Here is a 22,311-nt window from a genome sequence, read left to right as displayed (position 1 = left end):
AAAAAAACACATTTAATATGCGTCAGAACCTGTATGAAAGGTTGATGTATTGACTCAGTTCTCAAACTAAAACACAGGCTCATCCAGCCGCTGAGTGACAGGGGTGCTGAAGAAGGCAGACTTTTTGAATGGGTCGTTGTCTCCTGGTCCCACAGGAGTCACACCCTGAGGGACAATACACACAAGATGTAGAGAATTAGAGCTCCGAGTGCAAAGCTGTGAATCATGAAACACATATGGACACATCGTGTCTTTGGCTACGTTCAGACTGCAGGCAAAAAAGTGGCCCGAATCAGATTTTCTTGCTCATATTATGTGACTCAGATCTGTCTTTTACATAACTGTGAACGGCACAAATCACATTGAGTCTGATCTTTTCAATTCGTTCATAATGTGGTCCTAAATCATATACAGGTGTGATTTGTTTTAATTCGCCTCCACCGCATTCAACTTGTAAATTAAACCATAAACTGTGACTTCAGTGTCACTTCATGTTTACATGCATCATGTAAACAACTTGAAGGTTATGTGTAGAGAGAGGGGAGATAGTGTTTGTAGATAGATGTGTCTGGGAGTGAAGGCTATGTGTATGTGATTGTGCACATGTGTGTTAGAAAGAGAGAGAGAGAGAGCAAAAGATGTGCGTTGGTCAATTTCCCTATCAAGCAGGTACGCTTTTGAAAACTGAATGTCAACCATCTGTAACTAACTGTATACAGGTGTTGGTTAACAGATAGAGGATGCGCACAACAGCTGCAGGGAGAGAGAGAGAGAGAGAGAGAGAGAGAGAGAGAGAGAGAGAGAGAGAGAGAGAGAGAGAGAGAGAGAGAGAGAGAGAGAGAGAGAGAGAGAGAGAGAGAGAGAGAGAGAGAGAGAGAGAGAGAGATGCAAAGCGAGATGTTCTCACAATGGCAGTGGTTATTAAACACCAGACGGCTGTCTGTGTACCACTGTACCTATGAGGACATCATCTCTAATTAAGTATCTGTTATCATAAAAAAAATTATCTCAGCAATAAATCAGAATTGAGCACTAAAACTTGCAGTGTGAATGTAGCCATAGATGAAAAGCACTAGGACAGATACTCTACATGAGTCAACATGCCATATATGTACGCCACCACTAGGGGCAGAGTGGCTTAGTGTGAGTGAATACATTAATGAGTGAGTGAGTTATGAGATGCTTTGCATACTTTCATAAGAAAATGCCTAATTTATGTTCAGTGGTAGAGCAGGTAAAACACTGGAAAAGCACGATGTAACTGCTCTACTGTGACTTGTTTACAAGATCCAGTAATAAGACACCAAATGATTGTGTGATATATTTCTCATATATATTGATATATTTCTCATATCAACACCTAGCAGCCGTTGTCTCTTCCTTTGCCATGTACAAAACAATGGTTGCTATACAGAGAGCCATGCTGGAAGGAGGAGAACAACACAAACATTCCATGTAGGATATTAGTTTGTACTTTTTTTTAAATATTATATTGTATTTGTATCTATACTTTAAGTGTACCTATTGTGTATATAGGACTGTGAAGCTATAGGACTGTATCCCCCCCCCCCCCCATGCTGCTTTGACACACGAATTTCCCCAAGGGGATCAATAAAGGATCATCTTATTATATCTTATCTTTTCTTATAGCAAAGAGACATTTCGCGTATAGGGATACAGGGACTAGCATCCTGGACCCCGTTATGATCACTTCCCGCCTCGACTACTGTAACAGAATCCTTCTTGGTGCTTCCAAGAAGGTTCTGGATCGCTTACAACTCTGCTGCGAGGGTCCTCACGCACACCAAACCCTGGCAGCACATCACTCCCACCCTGCAAAAACTCCACTGGCTCCCCATCAACTACCGAATCCCCTACAAGATCCTCCTCCTCACCTACAAATCCCTGCATGGGTTGGCCCCTTCCTACCTGACCAACCTACTCCACCCCTACACTCCAGCACGAGGCCTCCGCTCCTCCAACTCCGACCTCCTCACCATCCCCCACACCAGGCGTTCCACACTGGGAGACCGAGCTTTCTCTGTAGCTACCCCCAGGCTGTGGAACTCCCTCTCCCCCTCCATCCGAGGCTCTGACACCATCAACCTCTTCAAAACCCACCAAAAAAACGTTTCATCCAATTGTACAGCACCGTGCTTCCTTTTTTTTTTATCTTATTTGTTTTATTTTCTTTCTTGTTGTTACTATACACATATATTCATTTTTTTATCCGTTCTTTTATATAGCTTCTCTCTCCTTGTACAGTGTCCTTGAGTCTGAGAAAGGCGCTTCTCTCTTTAAATCCAATCTATTATTATTATGATAAATGCAGTACTTTTAGAGAGCTTATGCTTTTGTTCCATTCTCTTGTGACATTTCATAGAGCTCTGGATTAGCAGTGTGAAGTCTCTCTTTTCTCAAATGGAATAATGTGCACAGTATGCTAGCCCAATGGATGTGCACTACTGCAGAGAGAATACATTTATTATACAGACGGTCTAGGTGGAATGTTTGATTCGTTGCTAGGAAACAGCTCAAATCTACAAGACATAGGAAAGTTGTTTTTTGTAAAATTGAAACCATTTATATAGAAATTATGCTTAATTAGGTTTAATCGTTTATGAAATAAGAGAACAACCAATCAGAAAGCCATTTGCTATTCAATTTAGTACAGTAGAGTCACAGTGCATCATGATGAAAATATGGAGCTTTGTTCTATCCATCATGCATAGACAATGACGTACAGAGAGAGGGATGTTACTTATATTGAAGAGAGATTAAATAATCGGACAAACCTGTATGTACCGGTGATTCTCCCTCCAATACGTGTCAGCCTGGTCCTTTATGTAGTCATGATCCTGATTGTAAAAAAAAAAAAAAAAGACAACAACAATTGGAACCTATTCTATTCCGTTCATTCTACATCAAACTTTATCTCGGTGGATTTCCTTTATTTGACTAATTTAGTTAAAGCAATATTTAACTTTGTTGGCATGCACTGCTATGACTTCACAGTCAACCATAATTTTTGTCTGTCCTAAGTAAGCCTATTCATAGTCGTGACTCACTTTCATTTTGGAAAAACAAGTCTAAAGATCATCCTTTTGAGATACAGCACAAATGATGGCGATGTGGATAACACACGTTAACCTTTAAACTTTAAACAACTATCTCTATTTTAAGTTCACATTGGCAGCATAATGGAAGCCATTCTAGTCTCCTAATCTCAACAATGGCCTTATATGTACTTTCTTCCTTGCCTAGTGGAACGTGTTTGGGAGTGTGAGCAACGTGGTACTAAAGTACTAACCCTCGACCACACACGGAAAAAAGGTACATAATGTATGTTATGTTATGGCCATACGTAATATATTTATATCTTATCTGTGAAGGAACTGTGCACAGCGTGACCGGGAGTTGAACTGACAACGCTTGTGGTCGGGGGGCCAGTGCTCTCACCACTAGACACTACAATGTTTCTTTCCTAGAAAACGTCTGTACAGTCACTGTGAGTCAAGCTTATGTTGTACACTGCAGTCTGTAACAAAGTGCTTCCCAGATCTGGTCAAATAAACAGTTCTCACTTCATGACAGAATAATAAATAATAAAGGAAGGAGTCTTTCTTCGGTCTTGAGTCACTAAACTTCCATGAGGGCATGTTACCTTACAATGGGCATATTAGTAATCAGCAAAAAAAACATTATTAGGTTTAATCTCTTGGTATCTTGGTAAAACTTAATAGAAAATAGCTAAACGTGGGCGGCTACGTGGTGCAGTGGGCAAGACGCTCGCAACGAATGCTGGAGACTGGGCTCGAACAGGATGCCTCCTTGCTTTCAGTTTAGCTGGTCGTCCTCCAAAGCCCAGACCCCCCACGCTGAAAGATCGAGCCGCGCAGGTGAAAAGATGCGACGGCTGTTACCTCGAGTATCGGAGGGGATTCGTGCTATGTACGACTTAGTCCACATTGCAGCCGGCTTGTGGGAGGCAAGAAACAACGTTCGAAGACAGGGGAGGGTTGAATTGGACGATATGAAAATTGGGATGGGAGAAAAATAGAAAATGGGAGAAAAAGTGGATAAAAAAAAAAAAATAGCTAAACGTTTGCCCTGACGATGACCAGTGTAGGTCGAATTATGTTGCTGTGTGTTTTTAATGTTCTAGTAATGAAGACAAATAATAAATAATAAAGGAAGGAGTCTTTCTTCGGTCTTGAGTCGCTAAATTTCCATGAGGGCATTTACCTTACAATGGGCATATTAGTAATCAGCATAAAACATTATTTATTAGTAATCAGTGTATGAAAATGCATACAATCCCTGTCTAAGTCCTTAACCAGGACATTAGCTGTATCCGGAATACTAATGTTCTCATTTAAAATGCATTCCGGAAATTTGTGAATCTGTTCTGCTTCATGCATCTTATTTGGTTGTTTGTTTGATGTGTGTAATTTGTCCCCTTTCCCTGTTACCCTTTGAGAGACCCTTTGTCCTCTCTCGCCAGGCCTTCATTGTAAATAAGAATGTATTCTTCTTAATTGACCTGCCTGGTTAAATAAAGGTTAAATAAAATGAATAAATACATAAAATATTTTAAAGAATATATGCCGTGCAATACAATTATTTTGGTTTGGCACTGAATGGATCTGCTTTTAAAGGAACACGCCAACTTTTGGGGAAATTCGCTTATTTGCCATCTACCCTGGAGTTAGACAAGCAGATACATACCTGTTTCTTCTCTGTGCATGCATTAGGCTTAGGGAACAACCGCACCGTTAGCCTAGCTTAGCGTCATTCACTGGAAGTAGGTGTGCCAGTGTAGCCTAGTTCACAGTCACGAAATATACTCAAAATACAACTCCAAAACGTTCCTGTAAACATGTTGTGACCTGTGTATTTACCACGTGGAGAAGAAAATGATAATTATATATATATTTTTTTATTATCTTTTTCCCCCTCCTTTTTCCGTTTTTCTCCCATCCCAATGTTAGTCGTTATGCCAATTCCCAATCCCCTTCCTGGGCGTTGCGCACTCTGCCCCCTACCGTCGGTCTGGGAGGGTGGAGACTATCACATGCTTCCTCCAACACATGTGTAGCCAGCCCACCGCTTCTTTTCACCTGGCAGCGCGGACTCTCACTGGGGGAGTGTAACGTGTGGAAGGTCACACTACCTCTCCCAGATCCTTCCCTTGCTGTGCAGGCGCCCTGACCGAACTGTAGGAGTCGCTGTTTACAATGACCAGGACCCACCTCACTGGCTTTCTAAGCAGATATACAGTATACTCCGAAAAAAAAATTGCCGAACCACTGCTGCCTGGGCGCAGTGATTTCATCACCTCAAAAGCCCCGTTTTTCAAAAAGCAACAGGGCTTTTGAGGTGATGAAATCACTGCACCCATGCAGCAGTGGTTCGGCAAAAATCTTTTCAGGGAATTAGTTAGAATAGTTCAGCAAATTCAGGTGTACGAGAACGCGCTTTGCAGTTTAAGAATTAGTGACTTTTTCATTCATGGGAACCCAGCTGCGAAGATTTTGGCCACTTACGGAGACCGTTTCACGCGTTCAGGAATCCGGAGGAGGATTTTTGTAAATTTGTTAGTACAATATTTTTACCAAGATATTTACAACAGTACTTATGAACATGTTCGAGAATGATGTCTGTATGCCTAAGAGCTGCCTCTGCTTCCTGTTCTGCATGTCTTGTGTTCCATTTCCTCTCTCTAGTTGGATTTGGGACCAAGCTACTAACTACTGTATCTTTGCTCGCTGATAGCAACAACTCTGTTATCACCTTCACACACTCTGTTAGACTAGTTACTGGTAGCTGGAGAATACATTTCCCATACAATGCCACACTACTAATACAATGAGGAACTTAAACATTTACAAATTAACCAATCTCTCCAGCCTTTCTAAGTTTGATATTGGCACTTCATATACTGACAATGGCCACATCAACTTAGGGAATACACCAAACTGCAAACACCATAACTTCAACTTGCCTGGAAGCCCTGACTTCTCTATCCTTCCTATCCCCTCACATATTTCCCATGTTGCTCCATCTGTTCGCTATCATTCAACTCCTCATTATACCACCTACCCAAACTTTTCATGGGCTTGGCCATTATAGATGGAATTTCCTCCTCATCTATGGTCAATGAAATGCTTCTTGATTTACTAGGTTTAATTTAATCTCTTGGTATCTTGGTATAACAAAAAAATAGCCAAACGTTTGCCCTGACGATGTAGGCCAGTGTAGGCCGAAATATGTTGTGTTGTTAATGTTCTATTAATAAACTAGTCGAATAATAAAGGCTTTTTTAAAATGTTAGCTAGAAGTGCTGTCGTGTTTGGTTTTTCCTTCTTTTGATTTTGGTATAACCTGTTTATCCCATACTACTCTCAATCACCTTTCCACCTTTCTCATAGCACTTATGGCACAAGATCAAGCGAGCTCATCAAACTAAACATCCCAAGCTCCAAGACCACCTTCGGCCGAAACTCCTTTCACTTTGCAGCAGCTTATGACTGGAACGCTTTTCAAGACACCCTTAAACTTACAGCTCTTACTTCACTGAGTGCCTTCCAGAATAAACTTAACACACTCTTAGTAGATCCCTCCTGGGCCCTGTTCCTCGTACCTGGCTAACTGAGTAAGCCGGATAATTTTCAGGATAACTTGACATAAGCTAGACCTTTTTGTTCCCCGAAGCGCGATTGTCTAAATCACTATGGCAACAGATCAGAATGTTTGAACCTGCTCCAGCGCAGGGTTTAGTTCAGTTAGCTCGATAAACTGGCCACGCCCTCGCAAAGAAATGCCAGCTCTCCTCACAGATCCCATTATTATACCATTCTGAATTACGTTTTTCTAGAGGGGGCTTTTGAAATGTAAAATAATAGACCTAAAATGCTGATAATAAATCATATTCAGCCTATGGATTTACTTTGTCCTAAATAATGCACGTCATAGTTATACGGATACAGCGCTCGTGAGTTGCGACACACACAATGTGGTTATTTTAATAACGGAGCATTGCAAATGTGAATCTCGCTGGGATATTTTTAATGAATGAAACCTATCGGGAGTTTGGCTCTGATTCGTTTCATATTCTCCGCTGTGGATGTATTTGCTTAACGGAGCACCCGGATTGTGTTTCATTCAAGCATAAATCGAAGCGTCTTTATGCGTGGATTGTGGATGTGAATTACGACGAATCTGAATCTGTGGATTGTTGAATTGTATCACTGTCACTCACACGTTATTGTGATATTGTAATTGGGATTAAAATGTCTGAGGATGCGATATTTGACGGATTTGATGACGTGGACGTGACTTGAGAAAATTAATGAGCAATTACAAGCCTTTGACGTTTTGATGAATGAATTTGAGAAAATGCATTTATCTGTTCAAGCACTGTTATCTGATGATGAACAAGAGGGTGATGAACATGACTGGTGTCACTGGTATCAATTCAATGCATGTATGGATGATGTCCAAAACAGATTAAAACCTGATTAATAGTGAAACTGTATAGCCTCCTCCAAGCCTCTCTGACACGTTATTTCGGGGGTCATGCCTTGAAAACTTTGGGAACCATGTATTTATATAGTACATGATACCTAAGCACATACAGTACAGATATCCTCATAAGCATATATTAATTCGTATCAATTAGATATACTCTTTGGGCTTGTTTTTATCTACTTATTCTGAAAGAGTTGAACTAATTATTTTCGCTAGCAAGATCTCATTCGATTATTCATTCCATTAAGCCTACTGCCAGCAGGCACATTTAAAGAAATATAATCTGATTGATTGGGGTAATGAGGGACTTAAAATGTGCCTATAGATTATGCATTTAACTTGTCGGCGAGGCTATTGAGCCATACTGTATTGTACCCATTCTGCAATCTGTTAATAAAGTTTTCAATCAATCAATCAATCAATCAATGCCGTTAGAAAATCAGGATTTCTGCGATCGACACCTGCTGTCTTTTCAGGTGAGGCGGCCGCGCGCAATTATCCTGAGTATCAAGTCTGGTTCGAATTAACGAGACTGAATCAGCAATCGAGGAACAGGGAAAGCCTGGGTTAATTGAATCTGGCTAATGGGACTTTTGATCGACTTAGTTGAACCAGGTACGGGGAATAGGGCCCTGCTCTTTCTGATACCCCAGTTTCACCCTTGCATACACCCTCTCACACATGACACAACATACAAGCACTCATTCATCTTCATACTCGCACTTAGACAGACGCATCTGTTTGCATACACATGTGCGCGCACACACACATACACACGCATACACATACTTTCACCCCCCCCCCCCCTACTCCTCCCCTGTTTATCTTTTTTGTACATAGGTTGTGCATGTGTTTATTTGTTTATGTGTATGATGTGTATGTGTTTTTATTTTATTATTAATATTTAAAAAAAAAATATATTCCTGTTGGGGCCTCTTGGACCAGATTGACATTTCAAATAAGAAACCTGTTCTTAATATTCTATCTGGCTAAATAAAGGTAAAAAGAAAAGAAAAAAAGAATCACCTCCACAAGAATCTAAGTGCATCAGGTGTAATTGTATAAAACCGGCAGGGGAATCCATTCGGCCCTGGGGCTGAAGAAGCCTTTGCACGCCTTACTACAGCTCCCACTTCCTTCCACCTTGGTGGCCTAATATCCATTGTATACTCTAGCTCTCCTAACGGTGGTATATCTGAGTAAGTCTTTTTTAAATATTCCTCTACCTCTTGCTTTGAAGCTTTGAGTTGCCCTCCCTTTCCTTGGCTGAACATTCCTTTAACAAATTTAAATATAAATCCCTATAAAATCGCTCCTTCTTCTTTCTCTTCCTCCTAAGTACTGCTAAACAGGATTTCTTTTTTACAATACCTCTCTCTCATCCACTGTAGCCTTTCTCCACAGCGTTCTAAGCTGTCTCCTTCAATAATGTATCTATTTCTCTCTGCCATCTGGACCTAACTGGCTGCAATCTCTCCACCCTCTGTCTCTCACTGATTCCAAATCTTTCAGCACCATACCCCATTACCCATAGATAATGTCTCTCATCTTCTCTAATTCCTTTAAGTCCATCTAACACCTTTATCAAATCCATTTTAACTGTCTCCCATTCCTTCCTTTCCTTTGCTCTATATGAGTCTAGGCCATTTAACTCTACAGTGGCTTTCTGCCCACAGCTCTTCTCTCCGACTGACTGGTAGGCTTGCCTCAGTACCATCCACATCCCCTCCTCCAGTGCTTTCTCCCTCCTCCTCCTCAGTGACAGGGTTACTGATATCCTGTTTTCTACCCGTCGCTGGACTCATGACTCTCAATGAGTACTGATCAATGCACTCCCTCTACCAAGCACTTCTTTCCCTCCCTGAGGTCATTTTACATTGTTATTGTATATCTTTCCCTCTTACCACTCCACCCCTGCACTCCATTGATGCATTCTCTCTATGGTTCTAGTTCTCGAGGTCTGAGATATACTCTCCTCTGTTGAACTGCTCATCCAACTCATAGTCCTGTGCGTTCCATGGTCTGTAACCATGTAATCTGCCTGTGAGTCATCTTCCGCCCCTGCTCTCGCAGACTCTCTGGCTATTTCTTCTGTATTTGTCATAGCTTTTTTTTTGGGTGCTGGAATGGGGTCCTCCTAACCCACGCCAGCCCCGATAGGGTCTATTCCCTCCCGTCAGATGTCTTTCCAGGCTGTTACGTGGACCTTCCCCCCTGGTTGTCAGCTGCTCTATTCACAGCATATGATAAGGATAGGCGCTCAATGAAAGAGCCCATTTGTTATCGTACTGAAAAGTGATAATGTTCAAAACCGAAGAGAAATATACATACTCTTGTCCTTTTAGGGGCAACAGGCAGAAAGCCCTCGGCGGCGAAGTCCTTCTGAGTGGTGGAGCGGAAGTCCGTCTTGGGGGGCGCTGGGTTGAATTCTGAACGCGTCTGCTCACTGTCAGAGAGGAGGAGTGAAGACAATATCAGTGTGAGAAACCCAAGAGTCCCCATCCCCTATCCCTCTCTGTCATACCACAGCGTGACTGTTGTTGAACATCTGTCTATTGTTAAAAAGCTCAATATCAGGAGGCCTATGTGATGCCAGCAATACGGACTACATTTTGGAGTCGTTGTTCCCAAAATGGGAATGATTAAAGACTAATACATTGATTGAATATAAATATCTTGGGTGTGCGTGGCTTGACGAGAAATGTACATTTCAATTCCATGTGGGCAACCTTCAAGTTGTGACAGAAAATTGGCTTCCTATATACAGAAACAGAATCAGCTTTCCTTTGATTAGTAGGAAGAGAGTTGTCGCGGCAGTTTTCTGATCAGTCTTGGACTATGGTGATGTAATTTATAGGCATGCTGCGACCTCAAAGTCTATCAGATTCATCACTAATGATAGATACAATGCTCACTGTGTCCCTTATGAGAGGGTTGGTTGGTCCTCTGATGGAGAATCTATGGAACCTGTTCTAGTGACTGGCTGGTCCTTAAGGTCCCCTGAGTTTGCTCTGAACAGGGTAAATCTGCATTTTGCTATGATGCCACACTAGCTCATGGAATGAACTCCAACAGTCCTTAAAGCTTGGGATTCTCTGCTGCAGAGTTTAAAACCTTGGTCTCTAACCTTTGTCAATCAAGTTGTATGTGTTTTATTGATTCGTTATCCTTACTTTTGTCTTGCTTTGTTGTCTTATTATTATGATTTTATATGTTGAGTGATTTTATATGCTTTTATACTTATGACTGTAAATTAGTTTAAATCTATATAATGGCCAACCATTTCACCTCAGTCTGTAGTTGTTTTGATTGATTTGAATTGTTTAATTGATTGACTTTTCAGTTTTTGTATTGTTTCGTATTATAATGCAAACATCATTGTAATTGTAAACGAGAGCCTGCTCTCCAATGATCTTTCGAGATGAAATAAAGATAGAATGAATATTCATCCTATTGCTTGTTGTCGGGACGAGGAAGTAGAGGCCTACTGTACCGCATGTCTGTGCAAGTTGTTTCTGATGGAGGTAAGAATATCATGGTTTTGTAAATGCAAAACAGACAGGAAATGGAGAATGGAGGTATGTACGTAAAGGTCAGCACAAGAGTCTAGACTGGTGGAGTCTTATGCTGGCAAGCCATGTGACGTACAGAGGAAAAGGAAATGAAGTCATCATCCGTCACCCGAGTTGAACAGAGGTTTTGTATATATTGTATATATATATATTTCTTTTTTTGTTTATCTTTAGACAAAAAAAGTAGTACTCATTTACTAAAGTAGTACTAATTTTAATATTGTATACACAGTTTAATCACCTGTACATTGTATATTACTATTGCACTTTACTGTTACATTTGCACTCTCTAATGTATTTGTGCTGTATAATGACAATACATTTTATTTTGAATCTAATCTAATCTGAGTGGGTTTATCGATTACATAATTTTCGGATGAATCGTAATTAAATTGGTTGAAATTACCATTCCTATTTCAAGGCTGCTACATATGGAATGACTAGGTGTAATTCTACAGTGTATGTATTATTCAATTGAAAGACCAGCTGTCTATGGAATTTTAATACCCTTCCACGTGACTTTTCATATTATTCCATGAATCTATGGCAATTGCCCGCACATGAGTAAGATTTCCAAGAAGTGTCGATACATTGGTGTGATTTTTAGGCCTGCTCAGACAGTTTTCAAGGCATGTGACTGCCATGAAAAACAGAACTCTGACACTCTCCAAACCGCTGTCCTGGCTCTGCACCGTTAAAGGTGGTAATACTACTTATTGAAATGGCTGTTCTTTTTATCATAACAACAGATAGCCTAGAAAAACTACAGAGGTCTTCCTTGGTCAACAAACAGCAATGGATTACGCCGTTTGAGTTTGTACTGCTAGGAAAGCCTAAGAGATTTCGCACAAGGCACAAGAGACGGCAATGAGATGCTGTCTAGTGCTGGACTAACATATTTCAATCAAATACAAATATATATAAATATAACACTTTGCTGGCTTTATGTGCAGTTCATTTGTTACTGAGGATATGTTAATACCCACATCTGTAGGGATATAGCCTACTCTATTAAATAGGCCTACATCACAATTGCACCACCCTAATTAGAATAGTCTAATTTTTTGAATATATCACATTTTTCATTAAATAAACAAAGGTTTTACACATCTGTCCCACCCAACAGGTGCTCTCATGACACAGTCAAGATGTGTTATTATTATCCATGCATTTCTTTTCATGAACAAACCAAATTACTGAATGTGTTTAGGCCCAATATTGGAGTTAAAAGAATATACAATATAAATATATTTCACAGTTCCCACATTTACCTGATGCTCTGGGTGAGGTATTTTTCCAGAAGCTCACTTCGTACACCTGTGAGATTTAAATGTTGAAAAGAGTTCACCATCAGAGAGAGAGAGAGAGAGAGAGAGAGAGAGAGAGAGAGAGAGAGAGAGAGAGAGAGAGAGAGAGAGAGAGAGAGAGAGAGAGAGAGAGAGAGAGAGAGAGAGAGAGAGAGAGAGAGAGAGAGAGAGAGAGAGAGAGAATTTGAATTTGAAGGCTGAATAGTCAAACAAACAGCCCACACAAAAGGTCACATAGACGAGTGGCCTTGTTCGAATCTCTATACTTTCAAATCTTTTCAGGGCTTTCATGAAAAAGGCTCATAATTTGCTTGGTGACATACAAAGCCCTTCTCAGGCACACAGCCGTATGCAATGCTGGTAGAGATAATAATAATAACAATAATAATAATAATAATAATAATAATAATAATAATAATAATAATAATAATAATAATAATAATAATAATAATAATAATAATAATAATAATAATAATAATAATAATAATAATAATAAACTGTATTTGTATAGCACCTTTCATACAAGAATTGCAGCCCTGACAGCAGTGATGTAGACACAAAATAGACATAGGATTAAAATGTGCATAAAATTGGCATAATTATAGACAGGCATAAAATGAGCAGAGAATTTATATTAAAACCTCCCGGAAAATTTGTAATAGATTTCTGTCATTAAAATATATGAAAAAAAATATATATATAGAGATTGTAATAGATTTATGTCATTAGAATACTTTTTGTAATAGACTATTAACAGGTTTCTAACTAAATAAAAGTAAGATAGTGCAATAATGCAGTGCAATAAAATAGTTATCGTCTACAGTACAACAATCACAGATGATGACAGGCAGTGGTACGAGATGAGATATTGGTTAGGATATGAGAGACGGACAGTGACACGTACCTCTCTCCCTGACCCCAGGACCCTTCGGGGGGGTGTAGTGTGTATTGTGTGTGGTGACGTCTTCAAGTTTAGATGACATGTCCGTTGTGAGAATACCCCTGTGTCCACTTTTCTGGATTTGCGCTCTGGATCTCTCATTGTCAAGATGTGAAGCAGCCCTCTGAAATGATGGACGCACACTGCCTCTTAATCCAGAATGTAAATGGTAAATGGCTGCATTTATATAGCACTTTTATCCAAAGCGCTTTACAATAAGTTCCTCACATTTTACCCATTCACTCACACATTCACACACCAATGGTGGAGGCAACCAAGGTGCCAACCTGAGCAATTAGGGGGTTAAGTGTCTTGTTCAAGGACACTTTGACACGCTGCCCGGGAGGAGCGGGAATCGAACCGGGAACCTCCAGATTACCATACGACTGCTTTACCTCCCGAGCCACTGTCACCCCAGAATGTGTTGGCGTGTGCATGTTTTTGTGTTGGTTATTATGTATTATGTTTGTCTCAAGGGGACGTCGATGCTCAGTAACTAATGTGGTATTGTTGAGGCTTTGCACATAATGTTGCAATGCCCATTTGTCTTCCATGTTGGAGGAGACAGTGGTTGCTATTTGCAAAGCAATGGTTGCTACGTGTTGATATATGAAGAATATATCAACAAAGATCTAATGTAATATGATGGTGTTTTAACTGTAATACATTACATTACTGGATGTTGTAAACAAGTTACAGTGAAACAGTAATACCATGCTTTTCCAATGTTTACCTACTCTACCACTGCACAGATGTTTAAAGGCATTTTCTTTCAAAAGTGGTTACCAATGGTAGTCATGTTGGAAGAAATATAACTTTACTGCAAAGCAATATGCTGCTAGACTAACACGTCCAGCTATGTGCAACACACACACACAGTCTTGTAATTATAAGTATGTATATTTCCCTCCCACCCACCCACCCCCTCCTAATGTACAGTCCCCTCCCCATCATATGTATATACTCTGTCAGGATCTAGGGGTAACAGTACTGTATATTTGAATACCGCCTATGTCACAAATGTATCAGTACTAAATACCTATATGTCCCTATGCCATAAATGTCATGTATGTTGTGTATGTCATAAATGTCTATATGAATTGAAAATGGGGGACCCTGATGGAAACAAGACAAACGTCTTTCTCTGGTCTGCATCCCCTTAACAATTGTATGTATTGAGCCGTACTGTATTGTACCCATTCTGCAATCTGTTAAATAAAGTTTTCATTCATTCATTCACAGGGTGAGAGTTGGCTAACATTGCTTAGCTAACGTTAGTATTCTAACATGTTAAACATGTTTTACATTTTCAGGCTGATTCTGTTAGCTAAGTAACTTTCTTGGTCAAATGTTAGCATCAATGTTAGCGTTACTTAGCTTACTGGCGTTGCAGTAATTCACTCACCTCCTCCACCCAGTTGTGAATCAAACATGTTCGAGCTTTAATTTCCACAGAGGCACTCAGTGCAGCCATTGTGATCTAATGAGTAGTAACGTAGTAGATAATTATATAAGATGTGTTTAGTAACTGGTCGGTAAATAGCTCACATGTATGTAGCTAGTATATGATAATGTCCCAATTACCGTATATTTAATTACAAAAAAGTAATTGCATAGAGCTCAGGCTCAGCTAACGCTAACGAGCCATAATGACTAAATTCTTCGAGAGAATTTGTTGCCGGTAGTGTTGCCCTGACAACGTTGTTACGTCATTATGTGGCCATGTGCTGCTCAGTAACCTCGTTCCCAGTTTTATCTCCTCCGTGAGATAAACAAGGAACCAGAGGCTTCAATCATCATGTATCTGGATACTTACTACTATGCAGGCAAGATAAATAGCATACAATTAATTTGGACACAGTTATACTTAGATAACTTGTTTAATCAGATTCGTTATTAGCTGTAACACGTCGTGCATTGTAATTTCCTTTTACAGTAGCTAATATTGTACGGCGGCAGACAGTAGTACAGTAATCCCTTTCACATCACTCATGATTGGTGTCCACGCCCTTATTTCAAAACCCCCATACTGTTTGCACGATGCAGTTAGCTACACGACATAGTCAACACACATACTCTAAAAGGGTGGATGGATTTGTCCTCAGATGTGCCCGTTGGTTGTGCACAAAGCACGCAGTCATGGCACGTTTCCCCCCCAGACCCATGGGATTTTGACTGGGATGGGACGGTAAACACTGATTTCTAACAGCTGTCTAGAGAATGGAGCACATTTTACATGTTGGTCCAGTCTACTCACTACACCTCCATGTATTCCAGAATGCTTTCACCACTCAAATTTAAATAAATAAATAAAATAGAACAAATAATGCCAAATACTGTAACTTACTGTGTGTGTGTGTGTGTGTGTGTGTGTGTGTGTGTGTGTGTGTGCGTGTGTTCCAGTTGAGTAATTACAAGACTGACTGAGTGATGGCTGGTTCAAATTGGAGGGAAGAATCTGAGCAGGGAATTGAATGAGTGGAGCTGCCGCAACAACTAAGTACCATTGAGCAAGGCAGTTAACAACCCCAATGGCTCAGAGGCCAACAATACAGGACTGTGGTTGTGTTGGATAACAGGGTAAGTGTTATGCCAATATTTATAATTTATTGTCTGTTTTATTGTATTGTGGGGTTTATATGGTTATTCACCCCTGAACCCTTGGGGGGAGTTGTAGTGTGCTTTTAGTGTGTTGACGTCTTCAATTCTTCATGACATGTTCGTTGTGAGAATACCCCTGTGTTCACTTTTCTGGATTTGTGCTCCGGATCCCTCATTGTCAAGAGTTTGTAATTTCAAGTTCAAGTTTCAAGTTTTGTTTTATTTGTCACATATAACACATTGATTGAATTGATTGAAAACTTTATTAACATATTGCAGAATGGGTACAATACAGTACAGCTCAATACACACAATTGTTAAGGGGATGCAGACCAGAGAAAGACTTTCGTCTTGTTTACATCAGGGTCCCCCATTTTCAATTCATCAGGACATAATATGACATACATGACATACAGATAGACAGTACTGCTACATCTATACATTTATGACATACCAGATTTGCAAATACAGTACTGTTTGTGATACAAAAAGAGTCCAGAAAAGAGAGTATATACATTTGACGTACAAACTGTACATTGGAGGGGGGGGGGCATTGGAATATTGACAAAACCATACTAGGTAATTTACTGTACATTGGAGGGGGTTGGGTTAGGACATTTACGGGGGCCAGTTTTGAATTGCAGTCTCCCGTAGGTGTTCTTAACTTATATGTGACAAATAATTTAAAACAATGATATATGATATAAGGTACAATTGTACATTATAGTGAGAAGCCGGCTATTCTCGGTCCTTGATCCACAATGATGGAACGAACTTTCCACCACATGCTCTTTTCCACTAAATAATCTTCCTTGCCCATATTACTACCTACTATACTGATGTGTCTTCTTTACTACTATGCACTCAAGTGGCTCAGGAGGTAGAGCAGTCGTCTGGTAATCCAGAGGTTCCCGGTTTGATTGCCGCTCCTCCCGGGCAGTGTGCCGAAGTGTCCTTGAGCAAGACACTTAACCCCTAACTGCTCTCGATGAGCAGGTTGGCACCTTGCATGGTTGCCTCTGCCGTCGGTGTGTGTGAGTGGGTAAAATATGAGGAACAAATTGTAAAGTGCTTTGGATAAAAGCGCTATATAAATGCAGCCATTTACCATTTAAATGAAAATGCAAAAACGAGGTAGAAGAGGTAGTGCAAATGTGTAGGAAGAATAAATAGATGAAATACGGTGTAATGTTTGAATTCAATTAAAGAATGTCAAGGAAGCCCTGTGAAATGATGGACACCGCCAGAATGTGTTGGCCGTCTATGCTCAGTAGCTAATGTAGTATTGAGGCTTTGCACATAATGCTGGGAATGCCCATTCGTCTTCCATGTTGGGGGAGACAGTGTTTGCTGTGTGTGTTGTGATGTGTTGATGTATGAAAAATATATCAACAGAAATATAATAAATTGGTGTTTCATCACTGGATCTTGTAAACAAGTCACAGTAGAACAGTAATATCAATATCACACGTATTTAATCAATTAAATAAATACATTTAAGAGTGGTGCACTCTTAAATGGGGGGGGGGGGGGGGCTAGGGGTGCAATAGACCTAAACTCAGAGGGAGGGAAGCAATAGTTGTGATTGGAGGATCGAGGAAAGAGGGTGGGGTTTGAGATCAATTAAAGGGAGCACAAGATTATCTTTGGGAAGTTAGTATTGTATGGTAAAACTGTGACTTTACCTTATTCCTCAATCAACTAAATTATGATACCCAAGGATTAACCAAAGTAATCCAGTACAGTAGTGTCTGTTATGCTGTGGTTTCAGAGGAACACAGCTCATTTCCCCCTGATCTTTTACAGCAGACCTATAATAAGACAACAGAAATATCTGTTAACAGCAGTTAAGGATGAGTTATACTTTACACCTTTGTAAAAAGCTAAGTTTGTCATTTGAAAGTGCTTATGTGATATAATTGTAATATTCTTAGTTTGTCCATTTCTTTTTAAATAATACCTAATAATATTGTTGTTCCTCTACCATCCACATACCTGTAATATCATGGCACTGACATGTCTCCTTAAGCCCAGATGTAGGTCATAATGCCACCCATGCTTTATACTAGCTTTACACCCCCAGCTGCATGACAAAGCAACTACCTCATTCATTACATACTAGTATGCTATGCAACAATAGTCCGTTGCATCTTGACATCCAACCTGAAAGTGAATTATTTTATTTCATTTTTCCAAAACCAAGGACCATTAAATCCCCTTATGAAGGATTTAAACCATCATGTAAATATCTTTTGGAGTAGATATGAAGCCTGCTGGATTCAGCACTCTGTACTTGTTGCCATGGATATGACACACACACAAAACCACCAGGTCTGTTGCTGAGGAACAGCAGAGGAGTATATATATATATATATATATATAAATAGAACCAATAGAACCTGGATTAATTTCTATGAGTAGGCCTACCGCCCTGTAAAGACTCCACAGTCCACAGTGGGACTGTCCCATATAATCAATCAATCAACTGCAAATCTGTTATCAATAAAAAATTACTGCATTGATTCTTTTTTTGATTTCATTGATGGGAGTTGAATGTTCCAAACCTGGCCAATCCACTTGATGGATCATATTGCCACGCCCCTCTGCGCTGCTGGCTGCCTGCCATTCACCCGCTTCTCACATGCTTTCCTCTTTTTGCTTTTCATCTTTTTCTCCCATCCCCCGATTTAGTTGTTATGCCAATTACCCCCGATTTGTTGTGCTGTCTTATGGTCGGTCTGGGGAGGGTGTAGATGACCACATGCCTCCTCTGTTGGTCTGGGGAGGGTGTACTGTAGACGACCAAGTTTCTCAAGTTTCTCAAGTTCTCAAGTTTCTTTATTAGTTGTCATACAGAAGTACAGAATACTTTAATACAAAATGCTTCTTTCTGTTACGCTCCAGACTGTGCTAGACAAAAATAGATAAGTATAAAATAAAATAAAATAAGTATAGCAAGTATAAAATAGAAGTCACGTACGTAGGCACAAGTGTTCAGTATGTACATATGTACAATGTTCAATGCAGAGTAGAAGTAACTGAGTTACCATACAATATACTATACAATATACTAATATACAATATACTATATAGTGCAAAGCAGAAATGGGATGAGGTACAATTTAGGTACAATTTACAGTAAGGTGTAATGAGGTATGGGTTGTAGTGCAAATTCTTTACCAATAAATATAAAGTGTGTTTAGGTGTTCTAAAGTGTGTAAAGTGGGTGCTGCAGTGAGTTGTTTGTTTAAAGTGAGTGTGTGGATGTGTGCTGTGAGTGCATTTGATGGTTGTTACATAGTGTTATTGTTCGTTGAGCATCCTGATGGCCTGGGGATAGAAGCTTCTTCTGAGTCTTTCTGTGCTTGCCATGAGACTCCGGTATCGCTTGCCTGACCGCAGCAGTTCAAAGAGGCAGTTGTTTGGGTGGCTGGAGTCTTTGATAATTCTCTTAGCCTTACCCATGCACCGCTTGTTGTAAATGTTCTGGAGAGTGGGAAGCCCACCTCCTCTGTCCGTCTGGGGAGGGTGTAGACGACCACATGCCAGCCTCCTCTGTTGGTCTGGGGAGGGTGTAGACGACCACATGCCAGCCTCCTCTGTCGGTCTGGGGAGGGTGTAGACGACCACACGCCTCCTCTGTCGGTCTGGGGAGGGTGTAGACGACCACATGCCAGCCTCCTCTGTCGGTCTGGGGAGGGTGTAGACGACCACATGCCAGCCTCCTCTGTCTGTCTGGGGAGGGTGTAGACGACCACATGCCAGCCTCCTCTGTTGGCCTGGGGAGGGTGTAGACGACCACATGCCTCCTCTGTCGGTCTGGGGAGGGTGTAGACGACCACATGCAGAGGGGCGTGGCAATATGATCCATCAAGTGGATTGGCCAGGTTTGGAACATTCAACTCCCATCAATGAAATTAAAAAAAGAATCAATGCAGTCATTTTTAATTTATTATTTTTTTGTAACAGATTTGCAGTTGATTAAATGTGACAGCTCCACTGTGGAGGTAGACTATCCCAGGGCTCTGGAGGTAGAGCAGTCGTCTGGCAATCCAGAGGTTCTCGGTTCGATTCCCGCTCCTCCCGGGCAGCGTGTCGATGTGTCCTTGAGCAAGACACTTAACCCCTAATTGCTCCCGATAAGCAGGTTGGCACCTTGCCTCCGCCGTCGGTGTGTGAATGTGTGAGTGAATGTGTGAGTGAATGTGTAAAATGTGAGTAACAAATTGTAAAGCGCTTTGGATAAAACAACACAATACAGCAAGGGTTAGGTACACAACACGATACAGCGAGGGTTAGGTACATACAATCGACTGTTCCTAATTTTCCTTACAGAACGTCAAGAGACTGACAAGGCCATGTCCCTTCCCAACCCAGCCTTAAATAACCCCAACAAAATGAAGAGAGAGAGAGACATACCCCATGCCAATACTCCCTTAGACTGCATCCGATTATCTCAAAGACCCTGGGGGTGGACTAAACACGACTCCCAGTTGGCAACAGGCTTCTTCAAAAACGGTTACTTATCCCTTTAAACCCCAGAGCTTCAACTCGAGAACAAACTCATCACTATTTTCTCAGATAAAACATTCCCAGCCGTCAGAACAAATACACAAGGCTCTTTTAAAGCACAGCATTTCTAATGCTTACACCGCTGAGGCTCGGAGCAACACCCCCCAGCGCCCCCTCCACCCACCCACCCACCCACCCACCCACCCACCCACATGAGGCCAGTGGGATTTGGAAGGGGGTCAAATTCTCCCGAGCATGTCCATATAATTAATTCTTCCGCTGCTTCATCAGAAACCGTGTCACTCTCTCTGAGACCTTCTCTCTTCACACCGCTTCTCCTCAGCCTCTGCTAACTAGCACCCAGGGCTCCACTGTTGCAAGTGGTGCATCGTGATTAGGCTACACACGTGTTGCCTTGGCCATCTCCATGGCTACCAGAATCTCCGCGGATCTGACGATGAACCATGTATGAAGCGCTGGGCCGAAGGCATTTAGAGTGGAGAACACTGACTCCGCCTCCATTATCACACTCCTCTCCCATAGATCTGATGGACAGTATAGGTAGTGTGGGGATTTCTTCTTTGACATGACTTGACTTGAATAGCCCACAAGGAGGCTGTGGCCTTCAGATGTATGATTGGCTTTCATCTCCTCACTTTTCATCCAGGCCTGTTCCTCCACCATTACATGGCTCAGCCTCAAGGCATTGTGAGTGAGCTTTTGATTTTTTTTGCAAGATCTCCAAAGTTTGCAGAGGTGCATTCCATGTCATCGGAACTATCTTCAGGATGCAGACAAAACAAGTGGTTTAAAAACACTGCTGATTTCAGGAATTATGATTTGATTATGGAATTGTGACGATGCCCCGTCGAGTGACCAGTGAAGCTGAAGACGGTGATCTGTCATCATAGCCGTGGGAGCTGCCCAGCTGTTTGTGTCGGTGTCCTCTACGGTTGCTCGTGTGAGAACGTAGTTCACAGTACAGCCAGAATATCCACGGGGGCTGCCTGTGAAAGGGGAGACCTTTGTGCATGTCTCGGTGCAGAAATCCTCAAGCCGCCCGTAAGCGGAAAAAAGAGTCAAGAGATTTCAATCACTCAGACCTCAAAACTGGCCGGCAGAATGCGCCACACTGGAATTTCAACAACATAATTCAATTTGTGCCTGTTAATATGTGCCATTCATCACTGTTAGATCAGTGGCCTGTATTTGCCTAGCTGGAATAACACTTGATCCTGTACCGTGAAGCTTGCCTCTCGCTGTTGTTTTAAAGCGGCGCTCTGCTGTGTGCAGAAGGGGCCAGCGCTATGTGAGAGGTACTGTCTCCCCTCGGCGCGCGGCTGGGGTCTTTTCCCCCCCCCCTTCAAACCCCCTGAGCCGAGGCCTCGTGTTTTGGTTGGCACCCATCGGCGCAGTCAGCTGGTCTGCACATCTTAGCCTCTCCGCTCCGAGGAGGCCCCTCTTCATCTTCTGAGGGAGCAGGCGGCAGTGTCGCAGTTAACGGACGGTTCTCCGTGACACGCAGACACCTTGAGCGGGCCGCCTACCGCCGCCGCTGCCCCCCAAGGGCAAACATGGAAAGGGTTCCCTGTCTTCCCTTTTTTCTTCCCCCCCCCCTTCCATGTGCCAGGAAAGGAAGGAAAATAACCGGATTATTAAATGATCAAACGTGTGGGGAAAGGTGTGTGCGAGAATAATATGCACTGTCTCGTGTTGCTTTAGGCTGCCGGGCATCTCAGGTATTTATGGTAGAATCTAATAGATTCGGCCGTCCAGAGTGCGGGATGGGAACATAAAAATACAAGCATCCCAGTTATGTTATAGAGTTGGCCCCTGAGATGGACATATG

The 22,311-nt window shown here is 41.5% G+C and overlaps 1 protein-coding gene across 1 annotated transcript; it reads right to left on the bottom strand.

Annotated features, from left to right (window-relative positions):
- Positions 1-27: 27 nt before the first annotated feature.
- On the bottom strand, positions 28-14,786 carry spag8 (sperm associated antigen 8). The gene is made up of 6 exons (XM_084325418.1): positions 14,755-14,786; positions 13,314-13,473; positions 12,374-12,419; positions 9,862-9,976; positions 2,796-2,858; positions 28-165 (listed from the first exon to the last, which is right to left on the bottom strand). Exons 2-6 carry the CDS (start codon positions 13,390-13,392, stop codon positions 67-69), a joined length of 402 nt encoding a protein of 133 aa, XP_084181544.1. The 5' UTR covers positions 13,393-13,473; positions 14,755-14,786; the 3' UTR covers positions 28-66.
- Between the last annotated feature and the right edge of the window lie 7,525 nt (positions 14,787-22,311).

The sequence above is a fragment of the Notolepis coatsorum genome (assembly GCF_963971535.1).
Source record: "Notolepis coatsorum genome assembly, chromosome: 11".
NCBI classification, from domain to species: Eukaryota; Metazoa; Chordata; class Actinopteri; order Aulopiformes; family Paralepididae; genus Notolepis; species Notolepis coatsorum.
Note: the sequence above shows the minus strand (reverse complement) of the source record. Positions and strands in the feature narration are given on the sequence as shown.

Excerpts from the sequence above, each read along its gene's own strand:
- spag8 (XM_084325418.1), bottom strand. The coding sequence starts at position 13,392 with ATGTCATCTAAACTTGAAGACGTCACCACACACAATACACACTACACC. Across the intron at positions 12,420-13,313 it reads TCCTGGGGTCAGGGAGAGAG|GTGTACGAAGTGAGCTTCTG; the intron begins GTACGTGTCACT and ends TAAATCTCACAG. Across the intron at positions 166-2,795 it reads AGAATCACCGGTACATACAG|GGTGTGACTCCTGTGGGACC; the intron begins GTTTGTCCGATT and ends ATTGTCCCTCAG.